The 22,114-nt window shown below is 45.7% G+C and overlaps 4 protein-coding genes across 7 annotated transcripts; 2 read left to right on the top strand and 2 right to left on the bottom strand.

The window, feature by feature from the left end:
* Positions 1 to 1,256: 1,256 nt before the first annotated feature.
* LOC115768364 (carboxypeptidase D) lies at positions 1,257 to 16,907 on the bottom strand. 3 transcript variants are annotated; one of them, XM_030712934.1, is made up of 9 exons: positions 15,099 to 16,907; positions 8,454 to 8,689; positions 7,899 to 8,378; positions 7,715 to 7,815; positions 5,449 to 5,566; positions 4,063 to 5,389; positions 2,870 to 3,093; positions 1,585 to 2,813; positions 1,257 to 1,522 (listed from the first exon to the last, which is right to left on the bottom strand). In XM_030712934.1, exons 1-9 carry the CDS (start codon positions 15,582 to 15,584, stop codon positions 1,326 to 1,328), a joined length of 4,398 nt encoding a protein of 1,465 aa, XP_030568794.1. In that variant the 5' UTR covers positions 15,585 to 16,907; the 3' UTR covers positions 1,257 to 1,325. The 3 variants fall into 3 exon arrangements, with proteins under 3 accessions (XP_030568794.1, XP_030568795.1, XP_030568797.1); XM_030712935.1 differs by lacking the exon at positions 15,099 to 16,907 and adding an exon at positions 10,210 to 11,172; XM_030712937.1 differs by lacking the exons at positions 1,257 to 1,522; positions 1,585 to 2,813; positions 2,870 to 3,093; ... (1 more) ...; positions 5,449 to 5,566; positions 15,099 to 16,907 and adding an exon at positions 10,210 to 11,133 and having other exon boundaries at positions 7,436 to 7,815.
* A 194-nt stretch (positions 16,908 to 17,101) lies between these two features.
* LOC115768353 lies at positions 17,102 to 17,678 on the bottom strand. The gene is made up of 2 exons (XM_030712917.1): positions 17,541 to 17,678; positions 17,102 to 17,475 (listed from the first exon to the last, which is right to left on the bottom strand). Exons 1-2 carry the CDS (start codon positions 17,586 to 17,588, stop codon positions 17,140 to 17,142), a joined length of 384 nt encoding a protein of 127 aa, XP_030568777.1. The 5' UTR covers positions 17,589 to 17,678; the 3' UTR covers positions 17,102 to 17,139.
* Positions 17,679 to 18,404: 726 nt separating this feature from the next.
* LOC115768347 lies at positions 18,405 to 19,223 on the top strand. The gene has a single exon (XM_030712911.1). The coding sequence runs from the start codon at positions 18,405 to 18,407 to the stop codon at positions 19,221 to 19,223; it is 819 nt and encodes a 272-aa protein (XP_030568771.1).
* An 89-nt stretch (positions 19,224 to 19,312) lies between these two features.
* Positions 19,313 to 22,065, top strand: LOC115768352 (zinc finger protein 628). 2 transcript variants are annotated; one of them, XR_004018515.1, is made up of 5 exons: positions 19,313 to 19,693; positions 19,792 to 20,999; positions 21,063 to 21,372; positions 21,460 to 21,759; positions 21,908 to 22,065. XR_004018515.1 is itself a non-coding variant. In XM_030712916.1 (4 exons), exons 1-4 carry the CDS (start codon positions 19,547 to 19,549, stop codon positions 21,685 to 21,687), a joined length of 1,893 nt encoding a protein of 630 aa, XP_030568776.1. In that variant the 5' UTR covers positions 19,313 to 19,546; the 3' UTR covers positions 21,688 to 22,065. The 2 variants fall into 2 exon arrangements, 1 of the variants encoding a protein (XP_030568776.1); XM_030712916.1 differs by having other exon boundaries at positions 21,460 to 22,065.
* Positions 22,066 to 22,114: the final 49 nt, after the last annotated feature.

Genomic DNA, 22,114 nt, shown 5'->3' with positions numbered 1-22,114 from the left:
TGAGGGCATTTAGTAAGCGGCGCAGCGACACCGCCTTAGCTTAGTTTAGCATATCAGCTCATGACTAGCCATAATTCCTGTCGTGTGGGGGGTTATTTTGATAGCCCCCAAAAATAATGTGTGCGTTGGTAATTTAATACGGATTAGCTGCTTGTACATACTCGTATTTAATTAGATAAAATTGCATATTGGTCTTAAAGTTAGATAAATATTGATAGCAATATCGCTAGATATGTACATGTGCATAGCTAGACATATTTTTAGATAATCCTTTTCGATTTGGGCCTGGACATGCGTGTGTGCACCATTTCGAATATAATTAATGAGCATAAAGTGCGCAATATATAAATTGGTATTCAAATCGTGCATTGCTTTAGCTATAGATATATATATATATATATGTATCTGTATAATATCAAAAACCTGCGCATTTGTTTGAATGTTCGTAATAAATATGTTAAAACTGTTTGATTTATAATTATATATACGTATATATGTATATATATATATTGCCAGCTGTTCAATTGGACAGATATACTTTATTTTTATTCTACATATATATATATATATATAAGTATAAGGATTTTGGTCTGGTATTATTGTAAGGCCGTGCTGCCAATCGATTGACATGTGGAATGATATTTTTCTAAGTTTTCAATTGCTTAAGTACACATTCTTTCCGTGTGTGTGTGTGTGTGTTTAACTTTCTTCTTCTTCTTCTTTTTTTTTTTGATTTTCTATTTGCTGGAGCTCAGTCTTAAGAGTAGTTACAGTTAGGTTCTTGGACAGCGCCAGTGTTGCCAACAACAAAAAAAAAACCAACAAAAAAGTAGCTGAAACCAATGTTGAAAATGGCTTTGAAGAAAAACAAAAAGCTTAATTCGATTTTGAGCACAAATTGTTGATTGTCATAAAAAATAGCTAAATCCGTTGCAATGGCCAAATTTAGCGAGAAAAAAGCTGCATTGGCAACACTGGACAGCACACATGCTTATATATATATACACACACACACACACATATATATTTCTTATTAGACTTTTTTAAGGTTTTCTTTTTGCAGAGATTCGCGGCAAATTTACGGCAAGACATCGGATGTCGATATAGATATCTATGTATATATATATATATATATATATATATATGTGTGTATGTGTGTGTGTGTGTGTGTGTGTGTATGTACATGGTAAAATTGACAAAAAACAAAAAATACATATTACAAAAAATATTTAGATTATCATAGAGCGCTTGATTTTTGAAAACTTTTGAATCACAGTTATGTTGTGTGTGTGTGTGTGTGTGTGTGTGTGTGTTGCTGTCCCTTTCTATTGCCTGCGCCGATTGTGTTGATGCAACATGACAATCTCATCGCCGCTCTCATCGGCCGCATCCAGCTGCGGCTCCCGCTCCACCCCAATCCCAAGCACATGCTCATCGTCATCTTGCTCATCATCGTCATCATCCGTGTGCAGTATGTGCTCCAGCTGCTCCTCATCGAAGTAGGGCTGTATGGTCATGCCGCCTGTGGAATACCAAGGATAAGGATTAGTGCCTGTGTGTGCCTGTGTCTGTGTCTCTACTCACGCTTGATGGGCGAACGGAAGAGCTCCGTTTCGCCGTCGTCGCCGGCATCGTCGTCCAGCTCGAACTGTTCCCTGCCCTTTTGCGGCAGCAGCGAGAAATTGTAGTAGGGCATCTTGCCGCGATGCCGTCTATAGAACCAGAATTGTGCGCACAGAACGCACAGGACCACGCCCACTATGATCAGGACACTGGCGACAATGATGAAGAGAAAGCGCGGCAGGCCAAAGACATGGGCATTGAACTTGAGATGGAAGACAACGTTCTCGGTGGGCTGGCCCGACTGCGCCAGCAGCCGTAGATCGCGCGTCGCCTCAAAATGCCGCGGAGCCTCCACTTTGAGCGTGACGGCGCCCAGCGGCACCGCCGACAGATGATATTCGCCCAGGCTGTTGGTGAAGTTGCGCACATGGCTGAGGCCGGCGGGCCGGATGACGGAGACCTTGGCATTGCGCACGGGATGATTGCTATCGTCGAGCACAAGGCCCGATATGCTGGTGGTGCCGCCGACGCCGCTGGGCGAGGGCTTGGCATTCAGTTCGGTAACCTCGCCCCTGATCAGGGTGTAGCCGTGCAGCTTGATGGCGCCCAGGTCGCTGAGCACGCCGTGCTGCACCTGCGTCTTGACGATCTGCGACTCGTAGTTGGGCGCGCTCACCTCCAGCCCGTAGATGCCCCTGGGCAGCATCAGCTGGAAGCGTGCCACATTCCTAGTCACATTGTGAACGGAGGGATGCTCCAGCAGACGGACGAACGCCTCGCGCAGCGGCTGGCCCTTATCGTTCTGCACCAGGCCCGTAATGCCGGTCTGGACCAGGCCCAAGAAGTTGCGTATCTTCTCGATATTGGTCCGCCAGACGGCGCCAATCTGACCGTGGGCGGGCATGCGGCAGCAGGACAAGCCCAGCGTATACATCGGCAGATTGTACATCCTGTAGAACAGATTGGTCAAACGTTCGGTTGCCTCGCGATGTAGCTGGCGTGTTGCGGAGCTGCTGCACTGCAGCGGCGAATAGTTGAACTCCGTGCGCTGGATGCTGTGGGCGAACTTCTCGAGTATGGAGTCGCCGCGCGGATAGCTCAGCTCCGAGCTGCCCGCGCTGAAGGTCAGCAGCAGATCGAAGCGTTCGCTGCGCAAAAACTGCAACAGCAGATCCCGCGTCAACTCCGTCTCCGGGCTGAGTATGCGCTCGGCCAGCTCGTCGGGCAGCATGGGATCGCACACGGAATTGCTGTGGAGTTGCATGACGAGTTAATTAAGTGCATAGTTTTCGGGTATCCGACTTACTTGGCATTGTACATGCGGAAGATCTCCTCGAACTTATCCGTCTGCGGCAGGAAGTAGATGACGCTGCGCTGCAGCAGCTGCACCACGGACGCCTCCTGCAGCTTGTGGCCCTCGATCAAGTGCCGCACCAGATTCAGCATTATTTCACGGCCCAGCGGTGCGGCCGTGTCGAACAGCGAGCTAATCACCAGCAGCTTGTACTTGTGCTCCTCCGGCTCGCCAATCTGTGAAGAAAAAGAGAGAGAGAGAGAGAGAGAGAGAGAGAGAGAGAGATTGGTCAGGAGTTGCTTTAGGCATTAACTAAAGGTTTATGTTAAGGTATCTTAGTCTGGATATTCGAATTTCAAGTCAATGTAGATTTACACACAGAGGGGAGCCTCACGTCTATTTGAGTGCGCAAATCTAACCTCACATCTGAAAACTAAGCTCAAATCTAGAAACTAACCTCAAATTAAGAAACTAACCTCACATCTAGAAACTAACCTCAAATCTAAAAACTAACCTCACATCTAGAAACTAACCTCAAATCTAGAAACTAACCTCAAATCAAGAAACTAACCTGAAATCTTAAAACTTATCTCACATCTAGAAACTAACCTCAAATCTAGAAACTAACGTCAAATCTAGAAACTAACGTCAAATCTTGAAACTTATCTCACATCTAGAAACTAACCTCAAATCAAAAAACTAACCTCAAATCAAGAAACTAATCTCAAATCTAGAAACTAACCTCAAATTAAGAAACTAACCTCACATCTAGAAACTAATCTCAAATCTAAAAACTAACCTCAAATCTAGAAACTAACCTCAAATCTAGAAACTAACCTCACATCTATAAACTAACTTCACATCTAGAAACTAACCTCAAATCTTGAAACTAACCTCAAATCTAAGAACTAACCTCACATCTAGAAACTAACGTCAATTCTTGAAACTAATCTCAATTCTAGAAACTAACCTCACATCTAGAAACTAACTTCAAATTTAAAAACTAACCTCAAATCAAAAAACTAACCCCAAATCTTGAAACTAACCTCAAATCAAGAAACTAACCTCACATCTAGAAACTAACCTCAAATCTAGAAACTATAAATAAGAGTGCTCAGATAGAAGACACGATGACGCGAAGGTTGATGGGAAGCCCTGCATTAGGGCAGCAGGAAATGCGATTGATATAGATGATTCGTACTCACATTGGAGGTCAGCTTGAGATAGTTGAAGTGGCGACTGAACTCGTTGTCCGCGTAGCCAAAGCTGGCGATTTGCGGATTCTGGTTCTCGAACTCGGCGAGGCGGTTGCGCAGCTCCGAATTGGTATGGTATCTGGTGTTGACCACATTCTCGATGATCCGGAAATCGTTGGCGGACGCCCAGTGTTGTGGATCGTCGCGCATCAGCGTGACGTCCAGGCGCATGCCAAAGGGCTCCGCAGCGGGCACCTCGACCTCGACGCGCAGCGGCGCAAAGCCGTCGGCCAGGACGGTGACATTGTGCCGGCCGGGCAGCGTCAGCTTCCAGTAGTCGCCGAAGGTGCCGCTGTAGGTGCTATGATTGCCGCCGTCCATGCCGACGGCGGCGCCCGCGATGGGTGTGCCGATGCTGCTGCGCACGAAGCCGTGTACGCCATGATGCACCTGCTCGATCAGCTGGAGCAGGGGCTCGCGATTGTCGCGCCAATACTGCGGCAGCTCCTTGGCCAGTGGGAACTTGTCGCAGCCCATCTCGATGGTCAGCTCCAGGCAGCCGGCGCGCACATAGTTCCAATCCTGCATGCCGCCGGTCACGCTGTACCATTGGGCGCCATTGGTGATGCCGTCGGCGAACAGCTCGTTCTGGAAGAGGGCGCACGGCTTGCCCAGATGCATGGTGGGATGGGCGCGCGAATAGACCAGCGCCAGATGGCGGAACAGTTCATTGTCCTCAGTGGGATTCAGCCGGCGTCCGCTGATGCTGGCGTCGCGCAGCCGCGAATACGGATCATTGAAATCGTTCTCATTGTCGTCGAACGGATAGTTGGCCACCAGGGAGCCGCCGTGCAGATTCGCGGAGAGCACAAACGGAAGCGACAGCGTCCAGTTCATGACGGCGGCCACCTCCGGCTCGGTTCTATTATTGTATTTATCTGTGCCATATTGATCCGGAAAATTGCGATTCAGATCCACCCGATTGGCATTGGGTCGACCCAGGCCGCTGGTGCGATCGCCCTCGCGCGACATCTCATACCCATCCGGATTCATACTGTAGAGGAAGTGCATCCGTGTGCCGTTCACCAGCCGCGTCACACGCTCATCATTCTCATAGCGCTCCAGCAGATATTTGGTCAGCAGCAGTAGCATCTCCTTGCCGACAACCTCGTTGCCATGCATATTGGCCACATATTTGAACTCGGGCACGCCCGGCACATGGCTGCCCGGCGTCGTCGAGATCTCCAGCACCCACAGATCCCTGCCCTCCACGCTCTTGCCAATGCTATAGAGTCGCGTCAAGCTCGGATAGCTGGCGCTCATGTTGCGCAAATAGCTGCAAGGGAGTTGGACGAGAGTTCACACATTGATCAGATCTAAAGGGGCAGGACTCACCTCTCCATGGACGCATAATTGTGATGCTCGAATTTCGTGGGCGTGAGAAAGCCATCGTATTGTTGCTTCAGCTGATCCGGCGGCTCGGCGCGCTCCACTTTCTGCTTGCGAAAGTTGCCTGCGGCAAAGATGAAAACAGAATTTCAAGATTAAAGACGCGCTTCTGCCACAAGGACGTGCCAGGGGGAAGTTGGGCGTGGGGTAAAACATAGACCATAACCCAAAAACTTAAAACATTAAATGAAATGAATCGAAGAAAAGATAACGTACAAGTATATCAAATGAAGCCAGGCGCCAGTTGAAAAGCAATTAACCAAATTTGAAGTTTGCTTGCAATAATTATTTATTTCATAAACAGTTTCGAGAACAGAAGAAAAGTTGTACTTAATTTGAGTTAAGTTTTTGGCTAAAGTTCACAACGGCCACACGACTGGCAATAAAAAACACCCGCAAGACCCGCTAGACCCTGAGTTTGAATGCTTCAAATTGTATATAAGTATATAGGAATCGTATTGCTTAAGCTAAACATAACCTCAAAGAAGTTGAACTAGTTCCGCATCGGAATTAAGTGGTTCATTAATAATGCAAACAAGCTCAAATGAATATATATGTTTTTTTTTAAACATTTGCACGCCCCCTCAAGAGAATTTTGTTGCTTGAGAAGAAATGAAAAATATTTGAAATTGAAAAACAAAAAAGAAAAGAAAAATGGAACTAGTTCCGCTTCCTTGGCCAGTGCGGTGGCAGCTATGAACAATCTTGTAAATGTGTATATATATGGAATACATACTTCAATTAAAATTTATATATATATATATATTGATAATCTTTAGATATACGAGCAATATTTAAATTTAAAATACTTTAGCATAAAATCTAGTTTGAAGAAAATTGAATATATATATATATATATATATATATATGCAGTAACAATCACCAGATAAGGATATATATATATATATATGTGTGTGTGTGTGTATATATGGAAATAAATGTGTGTAATATAATACGTATAATAATTGTTTGTGTTTGATTTAATTTTCATTTCTTCTATATTATTATTTTTATTTTTATTTTCATTTTAATGGGAATTTCGGGCTTGCATAGAAAAATAAAACGCACTACGCAAAAATCAAAAATTTTATTTTGGCTATTATTCCTTTTGTTTTTTTTTGTTTGTTTTTTTTCTTTTTCGTATATATAAATATATATTTGTTTGCTTTGTTAATGCCATTATCAAGTATTTCGTATATATTACTATTTTTTGTTCGATTTTGTGCCTTGTCATCTTCTTCTATATATTTGATTTTTCTATATGTATAATATATGTTAACAATGTTTCAGACGTTTCTGTTGCTCGCATAAAAAAAGGAATAACATTTTAACAATCTTCTGTTAACATATGCTGCATGTATATATACACATATATCTCTATATATATATATCTATATGTATATATATATGTATATATGTATATATATATGAGGAGATATTTAGGGTTTATATATGTGTATATAAGGTTATTTTGGTTAGATATTTAGTTGCGTTTATATAATTTTTACACATGGTTTTACTTGCTTCTAAATAATACGATAATATATAGACAGATATATATATATATATAATTGAGAGTGAGGGCAGGGTATTCAGTGTGCGTTTTGGCCATTTAATGGCTCGTTTAGTTGCAGGCGCGGTGGAGGAGGGCGAGGGGGGAGGGGCGGGGCGTTAGTGTCATATCCTATTCATATATACAAATCAGATATTGTTGTCCCTCTTGCTCTCTCTCTCTCAAGAAATTGATATGCACTCAATAGCCGTGCCTTAATGGGAGAGAGAGAGAGAGAGAGAGAGAGAGAGAGAGAGAGTGTAGGAGAGCGTGTGTTGAAGAGAACTTAAAAGCGGCTGGCAGTAGGTAAAAGAGAGAAAAATTGAATGAAAAAATGTTATTGAAATGAAAAAAAATGAAAGAGAAATCAAAAACAAAGACGACAACTTTATGTAAATGCAGCAACAAAAATATACAAAAGAAAAATGTGTGTGTTTGGGTGTGTGTGATGGGCGTGCATTAATATGTAGGCGTGGCAAATGTTACAAATGTTAGTGTTAACAATGCTTCAACTAGTGTTAGGCAATAGACCGATGCAGCTGGTGCAGTATGCAGTAAGGAGATGTGGAATCATTGTTGCCGTTGCCATTGCCGTTGCAGTTGCAGTTGGGGGCCGCATTTAATGCCTAAAAAAGTATGGATTGTAATAACTGCTAATACCATCAAAGTTGCTCTCGACGGGCGTCAGCTTGAAGTCGACGCGCAGCGCCTCCGCGTTCTCATTGGTCACATGCAGCTGTTGCATCGGGCTCGATTGATAGCTGTACGGCAGAGAGAGCGAGAGAGAGAGAGAGAGAGGATATACAGAGAATATTCGTAATTTGAAGCTCTGCTTTCGACTTACCCAAAGGCTGCCGCGTAGACGCTGTAAATGCCGGGCGTGAGCAGGCGCCAGTATTCGCCGCGCTTTGAGGTGCGTATGGGCTTATCCTCGAGACCGGAGACAACGATGGTCGCATCCGGTATGGGATAGCCGCTGGCATCGTGCACCAGACCCTTGATGCCGATGTGCGCCTGCTTCAGCAGCTCCAGTAATGGACGCTTGTTGCGCGCCCATTCGCTGGGCAGGCTGCTCGCCGCCGGAAACTTGCAGCAAGATAGCTCAATGGTCAGTTCAAAGCAATTGCTGAATGCATAATTAAAGTCCTGCATGCCGCCGGACAGCTCGTACCAGTTGGCGCCGTTGGTGATGCCGCCAGCGAAGCTGTCGTTGCAGTTGTTGCCGCGCCTCATTATCGGATGATTGTCCGAATAGGTGTGCGCCAGCTGCTTGAAGACGCGATCGTCCGGCGTGAGGCTCTCCTCGCAGCAGTCGTTGTGCGCCCTACAAATATTGCGTGTTGCATGAGCTAAGCTTGGGTACGGATATCGATTGGGGCCGTAGCAGCCGGACACTTACAGTGAGTTGTCGTACGGATAGCTTGCGACGACGGCACCGCCATGAAAATTGGCCGAGAGCACAAACGGTTTGCTCACAATCCATTCGGCCAAGGCGGCCGTTTCCGGTTGCCGGTTTTGTGCGCGCAACTGATTCACGTGCTGTTGCTCCAGGCGATCCGGAAAGTCACGGTTCAAATCAACGCCAGCTGCATTGCCGCGTCCTACATAATTTGGCAGCGATTCACAGTTGCCCTCCTGCCAGACATAGAGAGAGAGAGCGAGAGAGGCAGAGAGTCAGTGAATTGGTTACTTCATTAAATCGTTGATTACGTGAATTATTATTAGCACGAAGCCCTGCGCTCGCCCCTGGCCTTGTGCTTTTGCAGGCGGACGAACGAATTTGGCATGCCGGACGCGCGCACGGCCCAAAGAGTTGACCAAACATGTCTTTAATATGACAGTCAGGTGAGCTTTTGCAACACTGTCCATAATCAATGCATTGGGCGGAGAGTAGCCGTAAGAGGGAAATCAAGTTACGATCAAGCTCAGCTGTTGTTGTTTCCAATCAGAAGCATATTGGCGCAATTCCCAATTGGAGCAAGTGCCAATCAATCGGCAATGTGTGAACGAAGAAGCGAGACGGGGAGAGTCAATTGGCGCGACTCGATTGCATTAATAAACAAACAAATAACGTGCACGTTCAGAATACACGCGCACACATACATACATACGCATATTAACGTATGCATGTGTATATAGTATTGCGTATGTAGGTTAGTCACAATGGCCGATCACACAAAGTGGCTCACTCATATTGGGTATCATCTGTCTTTCCAACAACAACAATGCAAAAAAAAAAAATCCCTGTAGCCGGGGAAATTCCTATTCTATTCACAGTTGAGTTGTGTGCGCGTTGGGCAATTGCCAAAAATAACGGCAAAATTGCCAAGCGAAAGCTTTGGAGTACATTTTCGGGTAGGTACACCAGCATAAGCTGGCGAAATTAACCCGCACAGCGCCATGCAAATTGAGTGGAAGGGATATTTATGGCGAAATTAATATTGATAGCAGCATGCAAGCCTGTGTATGTTTGTGTGTGTGTGTGTGCGAGCAGAGGGGTTGAATGCAAAATTGCATTAAATTAATATCGATATTATTACTTGTTTCTATATGCATACATATGTATATGGGTGTAAGGTGCTTACGATGCCAAACATTACAGAATGAATATCGATAGCCATAATTATCGCAATATGGCTGTGTGTGTGTGTGTACATGAACATATGCTTGCATGTGTAGTGGTGTGCTTACTAGAGCCGAACCGCCCAACGGTTAATTACAAACAAAACAAGAGTACGACTCAAAGACAACAGCAACAAGCTTTCGCAATATGTCAACAACAATGGGGCGTGCGACAGACAGACAGATAGAGAGACAGAGAGAGAGAGAGAGAGAGAGTGAGAATTGTGCCCTAACGCAATCAAATCGCAAGTGCGCAACAGCAGCGACGCGCCGTGAAGCCGTAACGCCGCGACGTCAGCGCTGGCATCAGGAAAAATTCTACAAATGCGGCAGACGCAGCTGCGGCACGGGCGGGCGGCAGGCACCGGGCGACGCTGTCTGAAATTTCACACTTATCGATTTTTCCACGATGCGATTATTTAATCTGCTTCATTGTCTTCTTTTTTTGTATTGTTTTGTTTTGTTTTTGGTTTTTGGTTTTTGTTGTTTGGTTTTCTGCTGGAAACAGGTGACGACAGCGACAGCGCACGTACCTGGGACAGGGCATAGCCATCGGGATTCATGGTGGGCATCAGAAATATGTCGGTGGTATTCACCAGCTGGCCAATCTCCAGGCTACGCTCGAAATTGCCCAACAGATATTGGGCCAAATAGACGAGCAGCTGCCGTCCGACCGTCTCATCGCCGTGCATATTGGCAATGTATTTGACGGGCGGCGTCAGCAGCGGTCGTTGGCGTGCGTTGCGCGAGATTTGCAATGCCAACAGATTGCGTCCCTCCAGCGATCGGCCGATACTGTGAACGCGCGCCTGTTCCGGATAGGCCTTAGCGAGACGGGCAAACAGATCTTCCAGCTGCTCCTGGCTGGTGTAATGCGGCAGCTGCAGAAAGCTCTCATCCTCTTTGATAATGTAGCCCTGGGCGATTAACGGTAACAGTGCCAGAGCGAAAATCCACTGCATCATGGCTAAATGTCCAACTGGTAACTGTTAACTGTTAACTAACTGTTCTTTTGCTGCTACTGCTGCTGCTGCTGCCGACTGCTAGTTATCACTGGCGTGCAAATTGAGCGAGCGGGCCGCTTAGATACAGGTCGAAGCCCGCGTGCCTCGGCGTTCGTATGGGTCACAGTTATTGTGGCTGTGTTGTTATTGTGCAGCAGCTCCAATCGGTTCGACTCAGCTTCGAAAAATGTACTGTTTGAAAATTTGCTGCGTTGATTGGCCTTAAGCCCGTGCTGCCCGCCCGCGGTCCAACTGCCGCTGTCGACGTCGCTGTCGACGCTGACGACGCTGCTGCTGCTGCTGCTGCTGCTGCTGAGAGCGACGACGTGCGATAATTGTAGGGAAATTACACGGCAGAGAGCGCGCCGAAGCTTTGCGCTTGTCAGTCACGAGTTTTTTTGTTGTTGTTTTTGTAATTATTGCCGCCGCCGCCGCTGCTGCTGCTGTTTCTGTTGTTTTTGTTTTTGTATTGTTATTGCCGCATTGCGGCGACAACGTTGCGTTTAAGCACAAATTAATAGTTTTCAGTTTTTTATTGTGTTTAATTTTTATGTTATGTATGTATGTACTTCGTTTGGTTTCTTCATTACACATTGTTTTTTTTTTTTTTTTTTGTATTGTTTTCTGTGATTTTGGCACAGCTCTTCGGACTATGCGGTGTGTAGGCGGCGTTGCCAGATGCAAGTCAGGCGCCTGCGCAAGTCAGTCAAGGAGAGTGGCGGCGACGATAACCGAGAGAGAGAGTAAGAGTTCGCGAGAGCGAGCGAGCGCTGCCGACGCCAGCAGCGCTGCCAACGCCAGTTTCGCCCAGCGTCAGGCACGCCAACGCACGCGACCCATGTGTCGGCAATTGAAAGGATATTATTATTTTCGCCAACCTCAAACAAACAACAAAATCGATAACTTTGTCCAGTGACGTCACAACGGCATTTTGCGTGGGCAATACACACAATGCAAAGAGAGTGTAGGCGGCTATTTGCTATTGGGTTCTTATCAGACCGCTGCCGCTGCCGCTACTTCTGCTGCTGCTGCTGCTGTCGCCGGCCGACGCGTCGCAAGCACTCAACGTTAATCATTATCAGCATGGCACATAATATGAAAAGGTCGCCGTATAGCAAGATCTGTATTACAAGCTGTTACCTGTTCCGCAGCTCTTCGACAATCTCTTCGCCAGTTCTGGGCAAGAAAAAAAAAATCACTTTTGCATATTCGTATGCCATTTTGGGTGCAACCTCTTTTTTTTTTTTAATGCAAGCCTCTCGATTTGCTGCAAATATCAAAGTTGAAGCTGGCCAAATTTGTGCTACATTGTGCCAGAAGACTTCAAACTCATGACCTACATAAAAATGTGGCTTAAATGACAACAACAAATCTAACAAAACCAATTGAGATTTGGCCAAAGAAAAACCGCTTTTACAGCGGAAAATGGCTGTCAATGCGCTTAACGGTAAATTGTAAATATTATGTACTCTCGCGGCTTGGAAAAAAAGTCATTTAAAATGATGTCAAAACGAGCTGTTTCACCGGAAAATACTCTAGTTTTAATTTTTTTTTTTATTTCTTTTGAAGAGTTCAAGAGCTCTGCCTGCAAATTAGCTGCACGACATTTAGATTAATGTATGCGCCCAGAACTATTACTAGATAGACGTATATTAGTTCTCCGGAACAATCTTTAGATCAAGCTATACTCTACGTTGACAACAGTTCACATAGTGTAAAGGCTTCCGCTTGTCTATTCCCGGCGATAAGTCGAGCAGCTTATGCCACATTTGCGTGGCGCGTGCAGGGAACCGCAGAGTAAGCTCTTCAGCTCGAGCTGTAATCCTGCTCGTGCAGGGCATTTGGAGACTCAGCTGCCGAGTGCAGACTATATATTCACAAGAACAACAACAAGAAGAAGTGAGGCAACAATAACATTGCCCAGAAACCGGTTGCATTGACGTAGTTTCTGGCCGCGACTGCTGAACCAGTTTCTTGTGGCAGTTGCAACAGATGACGTCAACTGGTCCAAGATTGACACCAGCCCAATATGCTGGCCCTTTATTTTTAGAGCCGGCTGTCAGCGGCAGCTGTTATGGCCAATTTGTGACAGGCCAATCTAATCGGGCGGACATCGAAAGGTCAGCGAAGGCGGAGTCGGAGGCGAACGGATTGCGTGATTAATTCAAGAATCCAACTGCATCGCAACTCCTCCTGTGGCAAGTGTCAGCATCAAAGTTGAAACGCAACGACTCGAGCCCGGAATTATAAACAAGTCTTTACCACGAATCCAACCTGAACCGAACCATGAACCATATATATATATTCTTTGGTTCAATATAAGAAGCTTTCAGCCTGGTTCTGCGTTAGGTTTAGATAGATGGAGCATTAAATAGTTTCATTAAAATGTTCAAAACCATGCAGTCAGCTGGTTCAAACCATGAACCGAACCACACTACATTTTATTCTTTAACTTTGCAGCCCTGGTCAGAATGTAGCTAAAACCTGACGTCGTAAATCCCGTTAAGCTGAGAACAGTTATGTTATCGATACAGCGATAAGATTTGAAAGCCAACGCAAAGCGTTAATGGCCCCATTAATAGCGGCCCGTTAAGCGAGCGATAAGCGACTTTACGACAATTACTACAATAAGTGCTACAAGGGAAAAAGCCGAAGATGGAATGCTCTTTTTGGGCATGAAAAAGTAAACTTATAAAAATATTTTAACATAATAGCATAACAAGTGTGGATGAAGCATAAAATATTAAATGGAACTTTTGTAGAAAAATGCTTTTTATCGATAAATATATACAAATAATAATTTCAATTTCCAGTTCTAACTTTCGATAAGTGCTGACATTTTTCAACATAAAATCCAAGTACCCCTCCAAAAGGGAGGGAGAAAAAAAACCGAACAGAAACACACAAATAACGTATTTGCGATAAGACCAGACCGGCAAACGACAAACACTTGAATGGAAAAAGGCGGGGGCTGTTCGGAGCAGGTGAACGGGGCGCCGGCATTAGATGGAAGATATGTATATGCATGAGCACACAAATGAGCCGAAGGTGACAGCTGGCAATGGATGGCAGAGAGCCAGAGAAAAGCTAATATTTGCATAAGGACAACTAAATTTAACTTGAACTTTGTAGTGCAGTGTTGGACCAGTGTTAATAGCGCTAGATAAAGTGTAAGTGTTCATAAAAGTGAATTGCGGAAGGATTAAATGTCTTTAGTTAAATGTTTATACGTGTTATAGAAATACGAGCTGTGTAATTGAACATGACTCGGATCATCTTTCACTTTTCACTCATAACTCCATAGATACGATTATATTTCTTGTCATGTTGTAGAGGTAAATGTCCGGTTCGGGGTCGATATAAGTATCAATGTGGCTCTGTCTTATTGCCAGTTATCGATAACTCTTCTGTGTTTTCGATAACTATCTAATCTAGAGCAAATTTCGCTTTCAGATCGATTTGCCTCAAGTTTGCTCAGAGTGATCGATAACAAATCGATAAATATCGATTCCAATATTCCATACGCGTTTTTTTTTAATAATTATCCCAGATATAAGAATACATTTTGAATAGCTTGCACTGTAAACAGTTAAGTTAGTTAACATTATGTTAGTTAACAGTTAACTGTTATCATAATTATATGTTAACGCAACTGTTACACTCCTCGCTTGACTTGTAGGTAGCTAATGTTATTACTACAAGTGCTCGGCAGAGGCTTAATGAACACTTCACGACAAATAGTGAAAAGAAAATAGTTACCCCTCACTTGGCGATCACTCGATCTATGAATATAGATCTATAGATATATATATATATGTATATATACACAAGCACTTAGCTCAATGGCGATCTGCAGATGCTAATTAGTTGATCGTGCTGAGTTGACCTCAAACAAGTTCAACACAACAACAAAAAACTAGGCCGAATGATCTTTCAAAGCGGTTTCCGCTCCGCTCCACGTAGCCGATTAGTTGGATTCGTTTGCCACGCTCTTCAGTTTTGATTCAGTTGTGAAAGGGCGCAGAGTTTCCCCCAAGAAAAAAGGGGAAACAAATACAAATACAATACAATACAATACTTATTATTATTGAGGAACAAGCTCGAGACATCTGATGACTCAGACGCCTCGGATACATTCACTTTTGCTTGGGGTCACACACTCAATCTGCAGCTGTTCATTAAAAGAACAAAACAAAACAAAACATTTCCTGCTCTCGCGAGAGGAACAGAGTATTTAGAGAGCCAATACAAGAGATTCCTGGAGAAAGAGAAAAGCATCTGAGTCAGGGACGAGGGAAAGAAGCTCAGCTACAGGGCAGGGTATTAGCTAGTCGTGCACTCCCGACCAGAGCACTCTTACACAGAACAATCACGTTGGCATTTGGATTCGATTCGAGTTAATATTATGGCTGACTCACCTTGGCGGCGGCAAAGCCATCCGGATTGCAGCTGGGCAAAAAGTGTATCTCGGTGGTGTTGAGCAGACGCTGCACCTGGCCATCCAGCTCATAGCGGCTGGCCAGGTATTCGGCCAGGTAGAGCACTATTTGTCGGCCCAGCGCCTCGTCGCCCTGGATGTTGGCCACCAATTTGACCATGGGACGCAGCAGATCGTCGCCGTCGCCATCGGTTGCCGGCGCATTCAATGCCAGGGCGTGCATCTCACGGCCCTGTATGGTGCGGCCGATGCTATAGGTTTGGGCCAGCGTCGGATAGTCTCGGCTGAGACTGGCGAATAGTTCGCCAATTTCCTCATTGTTCAGATAATGCGCATTATCTAAAAAGCTAGCGCCCTCCTCCACCACCTGGACCTGCTCGAGGGCGGGTGGAGTTGTGCTGGGACGTGGGCTGGCAGCGGCGAGGCACGTAAATGCGAGCACGAATACGTAAGCGCAAGCGTACATTTCGCGACACGACACGTAAGCAACGTAAACAGCAACAACAAGAACAACAACAACAACAACAAAAAGCGTAGGCGCAGGCGCGCGCGCCGCGCAGCGTTCACAATAGGTTGTGAGACTGTGAGTGGAAGCGAGATCGCAAGACACTTGTTGCACTAGTCGATAATTGGAATGTGGTCACTTTTCTCAAATGCCGATATGCAAAACCGATTGCAATTAAAACGGGCACTTAGCACACTAGACGACGCCCGCCGATGCGTAATTCAGCACTGTTCCTGCTTTCTTTTGCACTGCCGACGGCCGTGTGGGCTTGATGACGTGCACGTCAAGAGCCGCTTATAACTTACCTGTGGGACCTGTGGCACGACCACGCACGATCCCAATTACGCACTACGCTGACCCGCAACGGCTTTCAATTGGTTGCAGCAACACAATATTTACTATACCATTAATTGAATTATAAGCGCAACACGTAAATAAACACATATATTAAAATTAGAGTGCGAACCCACCGCGACACACAATCACAAAACAATTGCTGCTGCAACTATCGATATACTATCTTTTAAACTGCTAGCGATGCACGTTGCGTATATCGATTAAGGCCACATCGTCTTCAAAACAGATATTGGCGCGCATTCAAATAACATTCCAATCGTATTTATTGTTTTATGTGCTTTTTATTCTGATTGCTTATACAATTTAGTAACAACAAATAACTCGAAAAAAAATACGAAAACAAAAAAGATTGCGTTAATGCCTATCATTGTAATAGAAATGATAAGCTTAAGTTTAATATTAAAATGTGTATATATCAAAAATGAGTAAAATATGGTTATGTTAAGGCAAATTTGTTGTTGTTTGAAAAAGTGCATTCTTTTCAAATGGTATCAGACATTTTGGATTTGCATCGTAAAGTATTTAGAGTTTTCGAGAGAATCGCTTACAACGTATGTGTATATAGTATATATGTGTGTATGTCTGTGTTTCCTCAACTAGTTAAACTTACGAGTTACGAGCATAAGTACTTTGTTCTTGGATTTGTATTGTGTATAAAAAAGCGTTTGTTGTTGCTTCTTGATATTGTTGTAGTACACGTACGTGTTTCTGATTGCTTAGACATATGACGGTAAAAAAGTTTGGTTTGTTTGTGTGCCGATTTCCAGGTATATCCACAATTTGACATGACTTCTTCCATGTACGTACGTATATGTATGTGCAGGCTTATAGGTTTATATGGCAACAGGTTACCCACTCACGAACATTTCTCTTATCTACATATATTTGGCTATATGTATATGTGTGTTTGTGCATGTGCATATAGGGTTTATGCTTTTTTCTTTTCTTCGAGCGGACAATCGCGAATTCAGTTCAACTAACTCATGCAAAATCAATAAAAATCATATTTAATTCATAAACAGCCTGCCTAGGTCAATTAGGCGAGCCCACCCCCATCTCCACCCCCACCCCCACCCTTCCGTCACGCAACGCACTTACGCACTACACTACACGCTACACAACACTACGTTACGCTACACTACACTACACTACACTATGCTCAATGCTGATTGGCTGCCACGCTGGTGCTCTGTCGCTGTTCCCGTTGGCGGCGCTGCTGCTGGGATGTGGCAATGCGTTTTTTTAGCATTTGAAATGTCTGCTGCATGTTGGTCATCTGATAGCGTATCGAGGTGCTGACGTCACGCTGCAATTGCTGCACCTCCTGTATGTCCTTGCGCAGATTCTGATATTCGTTCTTCACCTCGGTCATGGACTCGAGCAGCTCCATTACCTCCATTTCGTCCATTTGCTCCATTGCCGTCTGATCCAAGCTGCGCTCCACAGCGTGCAGCTTGTGGGCCATCGTATACAGCTGGCTGCCAGCATTGGCCACCTGGGGCACAAGAGGTCAAACGATGAGCTCTTTTTGTTCCAGCATATTTCTCTTCTTATTCTTACCGATTTTTCCAAGGCGCTGATATCCTCCTGATAGCCCGACATCTCCATGCTGCCGTGCTATTGTGCTCGCATGCTTGTGGCCCCAACTAAAGCGTTGCCTATTTATAGGCGCCCTGGCGAGCGACTGCCCAGCGAACTTTGGGCGTCTCTGTGAAGCGAAGCACACGCAATGTTAGCGAATCCTGCAGGTCGCTCGGCTATTTATACACACGAGCATGCACACACACACACACGCACAGACATTCACGCACACATACAGAGCGTGCTATTTTCCGTCCCCACCAAAATGGAGGAAACAGCCAGCGACCTATTGAATGCCAAAACAAAAAGAAAACAAGCCGACTTAATCGCGCTGAAGCTGGCATACCCTGACCATCCGAAGTGTCTAATATTAATTGATTGAAAAGTTAGTGTAAGGCAAAAGCGTGCCACGCAGGCATCATAAACATATGTAGCTTGATTTCTAAATAGCCTGAGAGATATAAGATATGTGCATAAATTCTGAAGGCGTTGCCAAATGCGTGCGCGTGTTGAGTATGGCCTATGCCGCGAAGGGCAACAAAAAAAACTCACCACCCATCTGTCTGGCTGGCATGTCTGTGTGCGTGTACCGCTGTCGGTGTGAATGTGCGTTTTCCGGTGAATGGCAACTTTTGACCAGTGAAAGTATTTTAATCATGAGATTATGTATATGTACATGTTGACCAGGAAGCGGAAGCTGGCCGCAACTTTCTTTTGAGCCGATGGAAATTTAAAACTGTTTACTTTCGTTACATTTTCGTTTACTCTCATTTCTCAGCCGAATTTATATCTAGTTTGTTTCAGTTTTAGGGTGTACAAATTAGCTAAAATTGAAGTTTCCCAATGGACAATCACGATGATGGACAAACTGATTCCGAAAAAGATGCGGATGGTGACATTCTGCCGCGCTTTAAGGGTTTGCCGAATATCACAGAAGGTGTCGAGAATATCCATACACATCTGCTGAAGCGACACGTCTATCTATATCCCGAGGATGGCACCCACAGAAGGTGGGTTTCCCCCCAAATAATAGTTCTGTTCGCAACGGGCAATGTTAGCCAGGTGGTCGAAGCAGCCGTAAAGGATCTTAAGCATCCAATTGGCACAGGCCTCGTTGCCAGCATACTGGTGCAGGAGCCGTTGCGTCAGACCATAATACGGAAAATACGTGCCCGCATGGAGCTAATGGACGAGCGAATACCTGGGCATCCAAACTTTCTGAACTCCCTTAAGCTGATTGAGCGAATGAATTGTAAGACTGTTTATATAGAGGAATTCGACCCGGCCGACAAGCAAAAGTTATATGGCAGAATGAAGCCCAGATCGCCCATTATTGTCCTGGACTTCCCCCAAGTCTATTTTGGCGATAAGCCCACGGCGATTATAACGCTAAATACCTTTCGGTCTCTGAACGAAGCTGTCAAGCTGTGCAATCGGGAGGGTCTCGCTTTCGAAACGGTTTCCGTTTGGACTAACAAGCTGACCGAGGGCTATGATATGGTATCCGGGCTGCCAAGGTTTTCAAATTTCCGATTCAATTGCATTAACGTGCCCTTCAAGGCCAACGCCATGGTAACGGTCAAAGATAGCTATCATTACGAAGTGCTAGCAGCTAGCGGCGAGCTGACGACCATTGCCTTTCCAATACAGCACGAATTCTGAATAGAATTCTGTGTGTATCAAGATTTTAAATTATTGAAATTGATTATAGTAGGTTGTCAAAATAAAATTTCGAAACAATTGCATTTTGGTTTGGTATATTTTCTGGTATTATATTTAGTATTCTTTTATATTGTCACATTGCGTGTGCTTGTTATCGTGTTATCGATAGCCGGAGTGTGGTAATTGGATGCAATCGATATTTTTGGCCAGCAGTGCCATCGATTGTATTGCCAGCTCTAGATCCATCCGCAACTTTGGAAATAAATAAAATAAATGTCAAAATAGTGCTAATGTTGCGTGAGTTCGTTTAGTTGGTTAACGCAATGATTTGTCGCTTGTGCTTGAACACATTGGACGAGCAGAATGCCGTGCTGCTGTTCACTGGCGCCGACAACGAGAGCAACAGCGACACCAAGCCAATACCGGAAAACTATTTGGTTCAATTGATATCGACGCATTTATATCTCTGTGTAAGTTCACGCTGTGCCCCGAGTGCGTGGGCAGGTGGCCAGGTCGCCAGCCCCGAATGTGTTCTGTTTTAACCGTTATTTCACCCACATGCGCATAGCTGTCGCGCGACGATGCCATTTCGACGTCCATTTGCACGGATTGTTGTGCGCAACTGGAGAGTTTCCACAACTTCTGGAAGCTGGTGGAGCACAAGCAGACAACGCTCTGCAGCCAGTTCTTAGAAATTGACTGCGATGTCAACTGGTCGGAGGAGGACGATGCGACGGCCATCATCGATTATGAGCAGTACCCTGACCCTGACCCGGACCCGGACCTTGACAAGGAGGCGGTCGGTGATGATACTCCAACAGTTTACGATGCTCTGGTTAAAGACGAAACCGAATTTCACGAATCATACCTTAAGGTCGATCCCAAGGCAGCGGCGGCGCACAAGTTTCCCTGCATGTTTTGCGAGAAATCATTCAAAATGCGCCGCTATCTCGAGGAGCATGTGGCCACGCACACCGGCGACCGGCCCATTGCGTGCGCCTACTGCAACATGGCCTTTCGCTGTCGCTCCAACATGTACACACACGTGAAGACCAAGCACACGACACAGTGGCAAAAAGCGCGCGCCGAACGCGAATCGGCCAAGATCAACAGCAACAACAATGTGCAAATCCAAAGAACCATCAATGGTGATAACAGTGACAAGCCCGTGGATGCATTAATGCATGTACCGCCCAGCGTGCCGAAGTCCAGCACACCACAGCCGACACTAAAGATAAATGCAGCAGCCGCGGCGGCGGCGGCGGCGGCAGCATCTCCAGTTCCAGCTGCAGCGCCCGCAGCGCCGGCTTTGCCTGCGCCCAACGTGCTGCCATCGTCGCCCAACATTGTGAGCATCAAGTGTGAGCCCATGGAGGCCATCAATTTAACGGTGTCCAAAACATGTCCAACGCCCGCCAAACGGGTGACACGCTCCAGCCGCCGCAAGACGCATTCGCCCAAAAAGGTGCAGCATACGGCGCGCAGCGCCAGCGCCAGCGAAGACAGCAGCAACGAGGAACTCGCCGATGTTCACGAGAAGCGCTTCAAGAGCGAGCTACAGACGTGCAAGGAAAACGAGCTTCTGCTGGCCAACTACAATGCCGTGGCCGCTGTTGTGGCAGCTGCCACGCAGCAGCAGCAGCAGCGCTTCTGTGCCACAATCATGCAGCAGCATCAGGAGCAGCTGCTGACAGCCATGGCCGCGGTCAGCACTAGCACCAGCTCGGCGGCGGCAGCAGCTGCCGCTGCTGCTGTGGCCCTAGCCAGTCAAAGCAGGTGCGTAGCCTCTGGCCAAGTCTTAGCACAATCGTTAATTGCTTTCTTATGTTCCGCTTGCAGCACACCGGCTGTGGCGCCTGCTACCGCGCCCGCTAACGTTCCGGCTGCTGAGCCCTATACGTGTAGCATTTGTGGCCAGCAGCTGCGCAATCAGCGCGCGCTCAAAAATCACCTGCACAACAAGCACAATACGGCCACGAGCACGACTGCTACCGCGACCGCGAGCACATCCTCGTCCAGTCCCAGCCTGGCACTGCCCATCTGTGCCAACTGCGGCGAGCTGCCTGGACAGAATCATCGCTGCCTGAGCAAAGCCAAGTACGCCTGCGACGTCTGCGGCAAGTCATTCAAAATGAAGCGCTATCTGGAGGTAAGCAACAGCGTCCCGGCGAGAATTGAGTCATCTTTTCAACTCGGTCTGTATTTATATACTTAACATTTGCATTACCTACTGCAGGAACACTTTGCCACACACACTGGCGTCAAGCTGCACACCTGCGCCTTTTGTCCCACGGAGTTTCGGTCCAAGTCGAATATGTATCATCACACCAAGCGCAAGCACAAACTGGAATGGGAACGTTCACGGGCCAGCCGCACTGCGGCCAAGTCAGCAGCCGCAGAGCAACAGCCGGAGCAGGAGCACGAGCACGAGCAGCTGGACGATGGAGTAGTCACAAATTCCTAATGCGATATCATCTAAAGCAGCCCCCATATATATATACATATAATCAATAGTTACTTTTTAGTGTGTCTAGCCGTACGTACTTATGTACTTTAACGTATTCCGGGCTGGGATAGACTGTCTGTCCACTGTCCCATGCCAGCCCCGATGCCGTTTGTGTATATATATATATATATATATATAATTACTTTATGTGCTCCTCCTCTTATGCCTTACCATCTAGATGTAAAGCAATGCTTAATCTCTGCCGCCGCCTCCCACTTAATTTGTCAAGCGCCATCCGTATATATAGATATATATAAACTGCATACACATGTATACTTCGTACAATTTGATAGATATATTCAAGGATATTTTCATTTTTTGTTTTTTCTTTCATATTTTGTATAAATTTCAATTCTCATTTACAATTTGTGTGTAAACATATTTT

This window comes from Drosophila novamexicana, unplaced genomic scaffold (assembly GCF_003285875.2).
Source record: "Drosophila novamexicana strain 15010-1031.04,08,12 unplaced genomic scaffold, DnovRS2.1 tig00001753-arrow-arrow-pilon, whole genome shotgun sequence".
NCBI classification, from domain to species: Eukaryota; Metazoa; Arthropoda; class Insecta; order Diptera; family Drosophilidae; genus Drosophila; species Drosophila novamexicana.
This window is presented reverse-complemented; position numbering and strand designations above follow the sequence as displayed.

Bases quoted from the DNA above. Each gene is read 5' to 3' on its own strand.
- LOC115768353 (XM_030712917.1), bottom strand. From the start codon at position 17,588: ATGGAGATGTCGGGCTATCAGGAGGATATCAGCGCCTTGGAAAAATCG. The intron at 17,476-17,540 runs GTAAGAATAAGA...CTTGTGCCCCAG, and splicing joins TCAGCGCCTTGGAAAAATCG to GTGGCCAATGCTGGCAGCCA.
- LOC115768347 (XM_030712911.1), top strand. From the start codon at position 18,405: ATGGACAATCACGATGATGGACAAACTGATTCCGAAAAAGATGCGGAT.
- LOC115768352 (XM_030712916.1), top strand. From the start codon at position 19,547: ATGATTTGTCGCTTGTGCTTGAACACATTGGACGAGCAGAATGCCGTG. The intron at 21,000-21,062 runs GTGCGTAGCCTC...TTCCGCTTGCAG, and splicing joins GCCCTAGCCAGTCAAAGCAG to CACACCGGCTGTGGCGCCTG. The intron at 21,373-21,459 runs GTAAGCAACAGC...TACCTACTGCAG, and splicing joins AAATGAAGCGCTATCTGGAG to GAACACTTTGCCACACACAC.
- LOC115768364 (XM_030712934.1), bottom strand. From the start codon at position 15,584: ATGTACGCTTGCGCTTACGTATTCGTGCTCGCATTTACGTGCCTCGCC. The intron at 8,379-8,453 runs GTAAGTGTCCGG...CAATATTTGTAG, and splicing joins TATCCGTACGACAACTCACT to GGCGCACAACGACTGCTGCG. The intron at 5,567-7,714 runs GTATTAGCAGTT...TCTTTGCCGCAG, and splicing joins CGTCGAGAGCAACTTTGATG to GCAACTTTCGCAAGCAGAAA.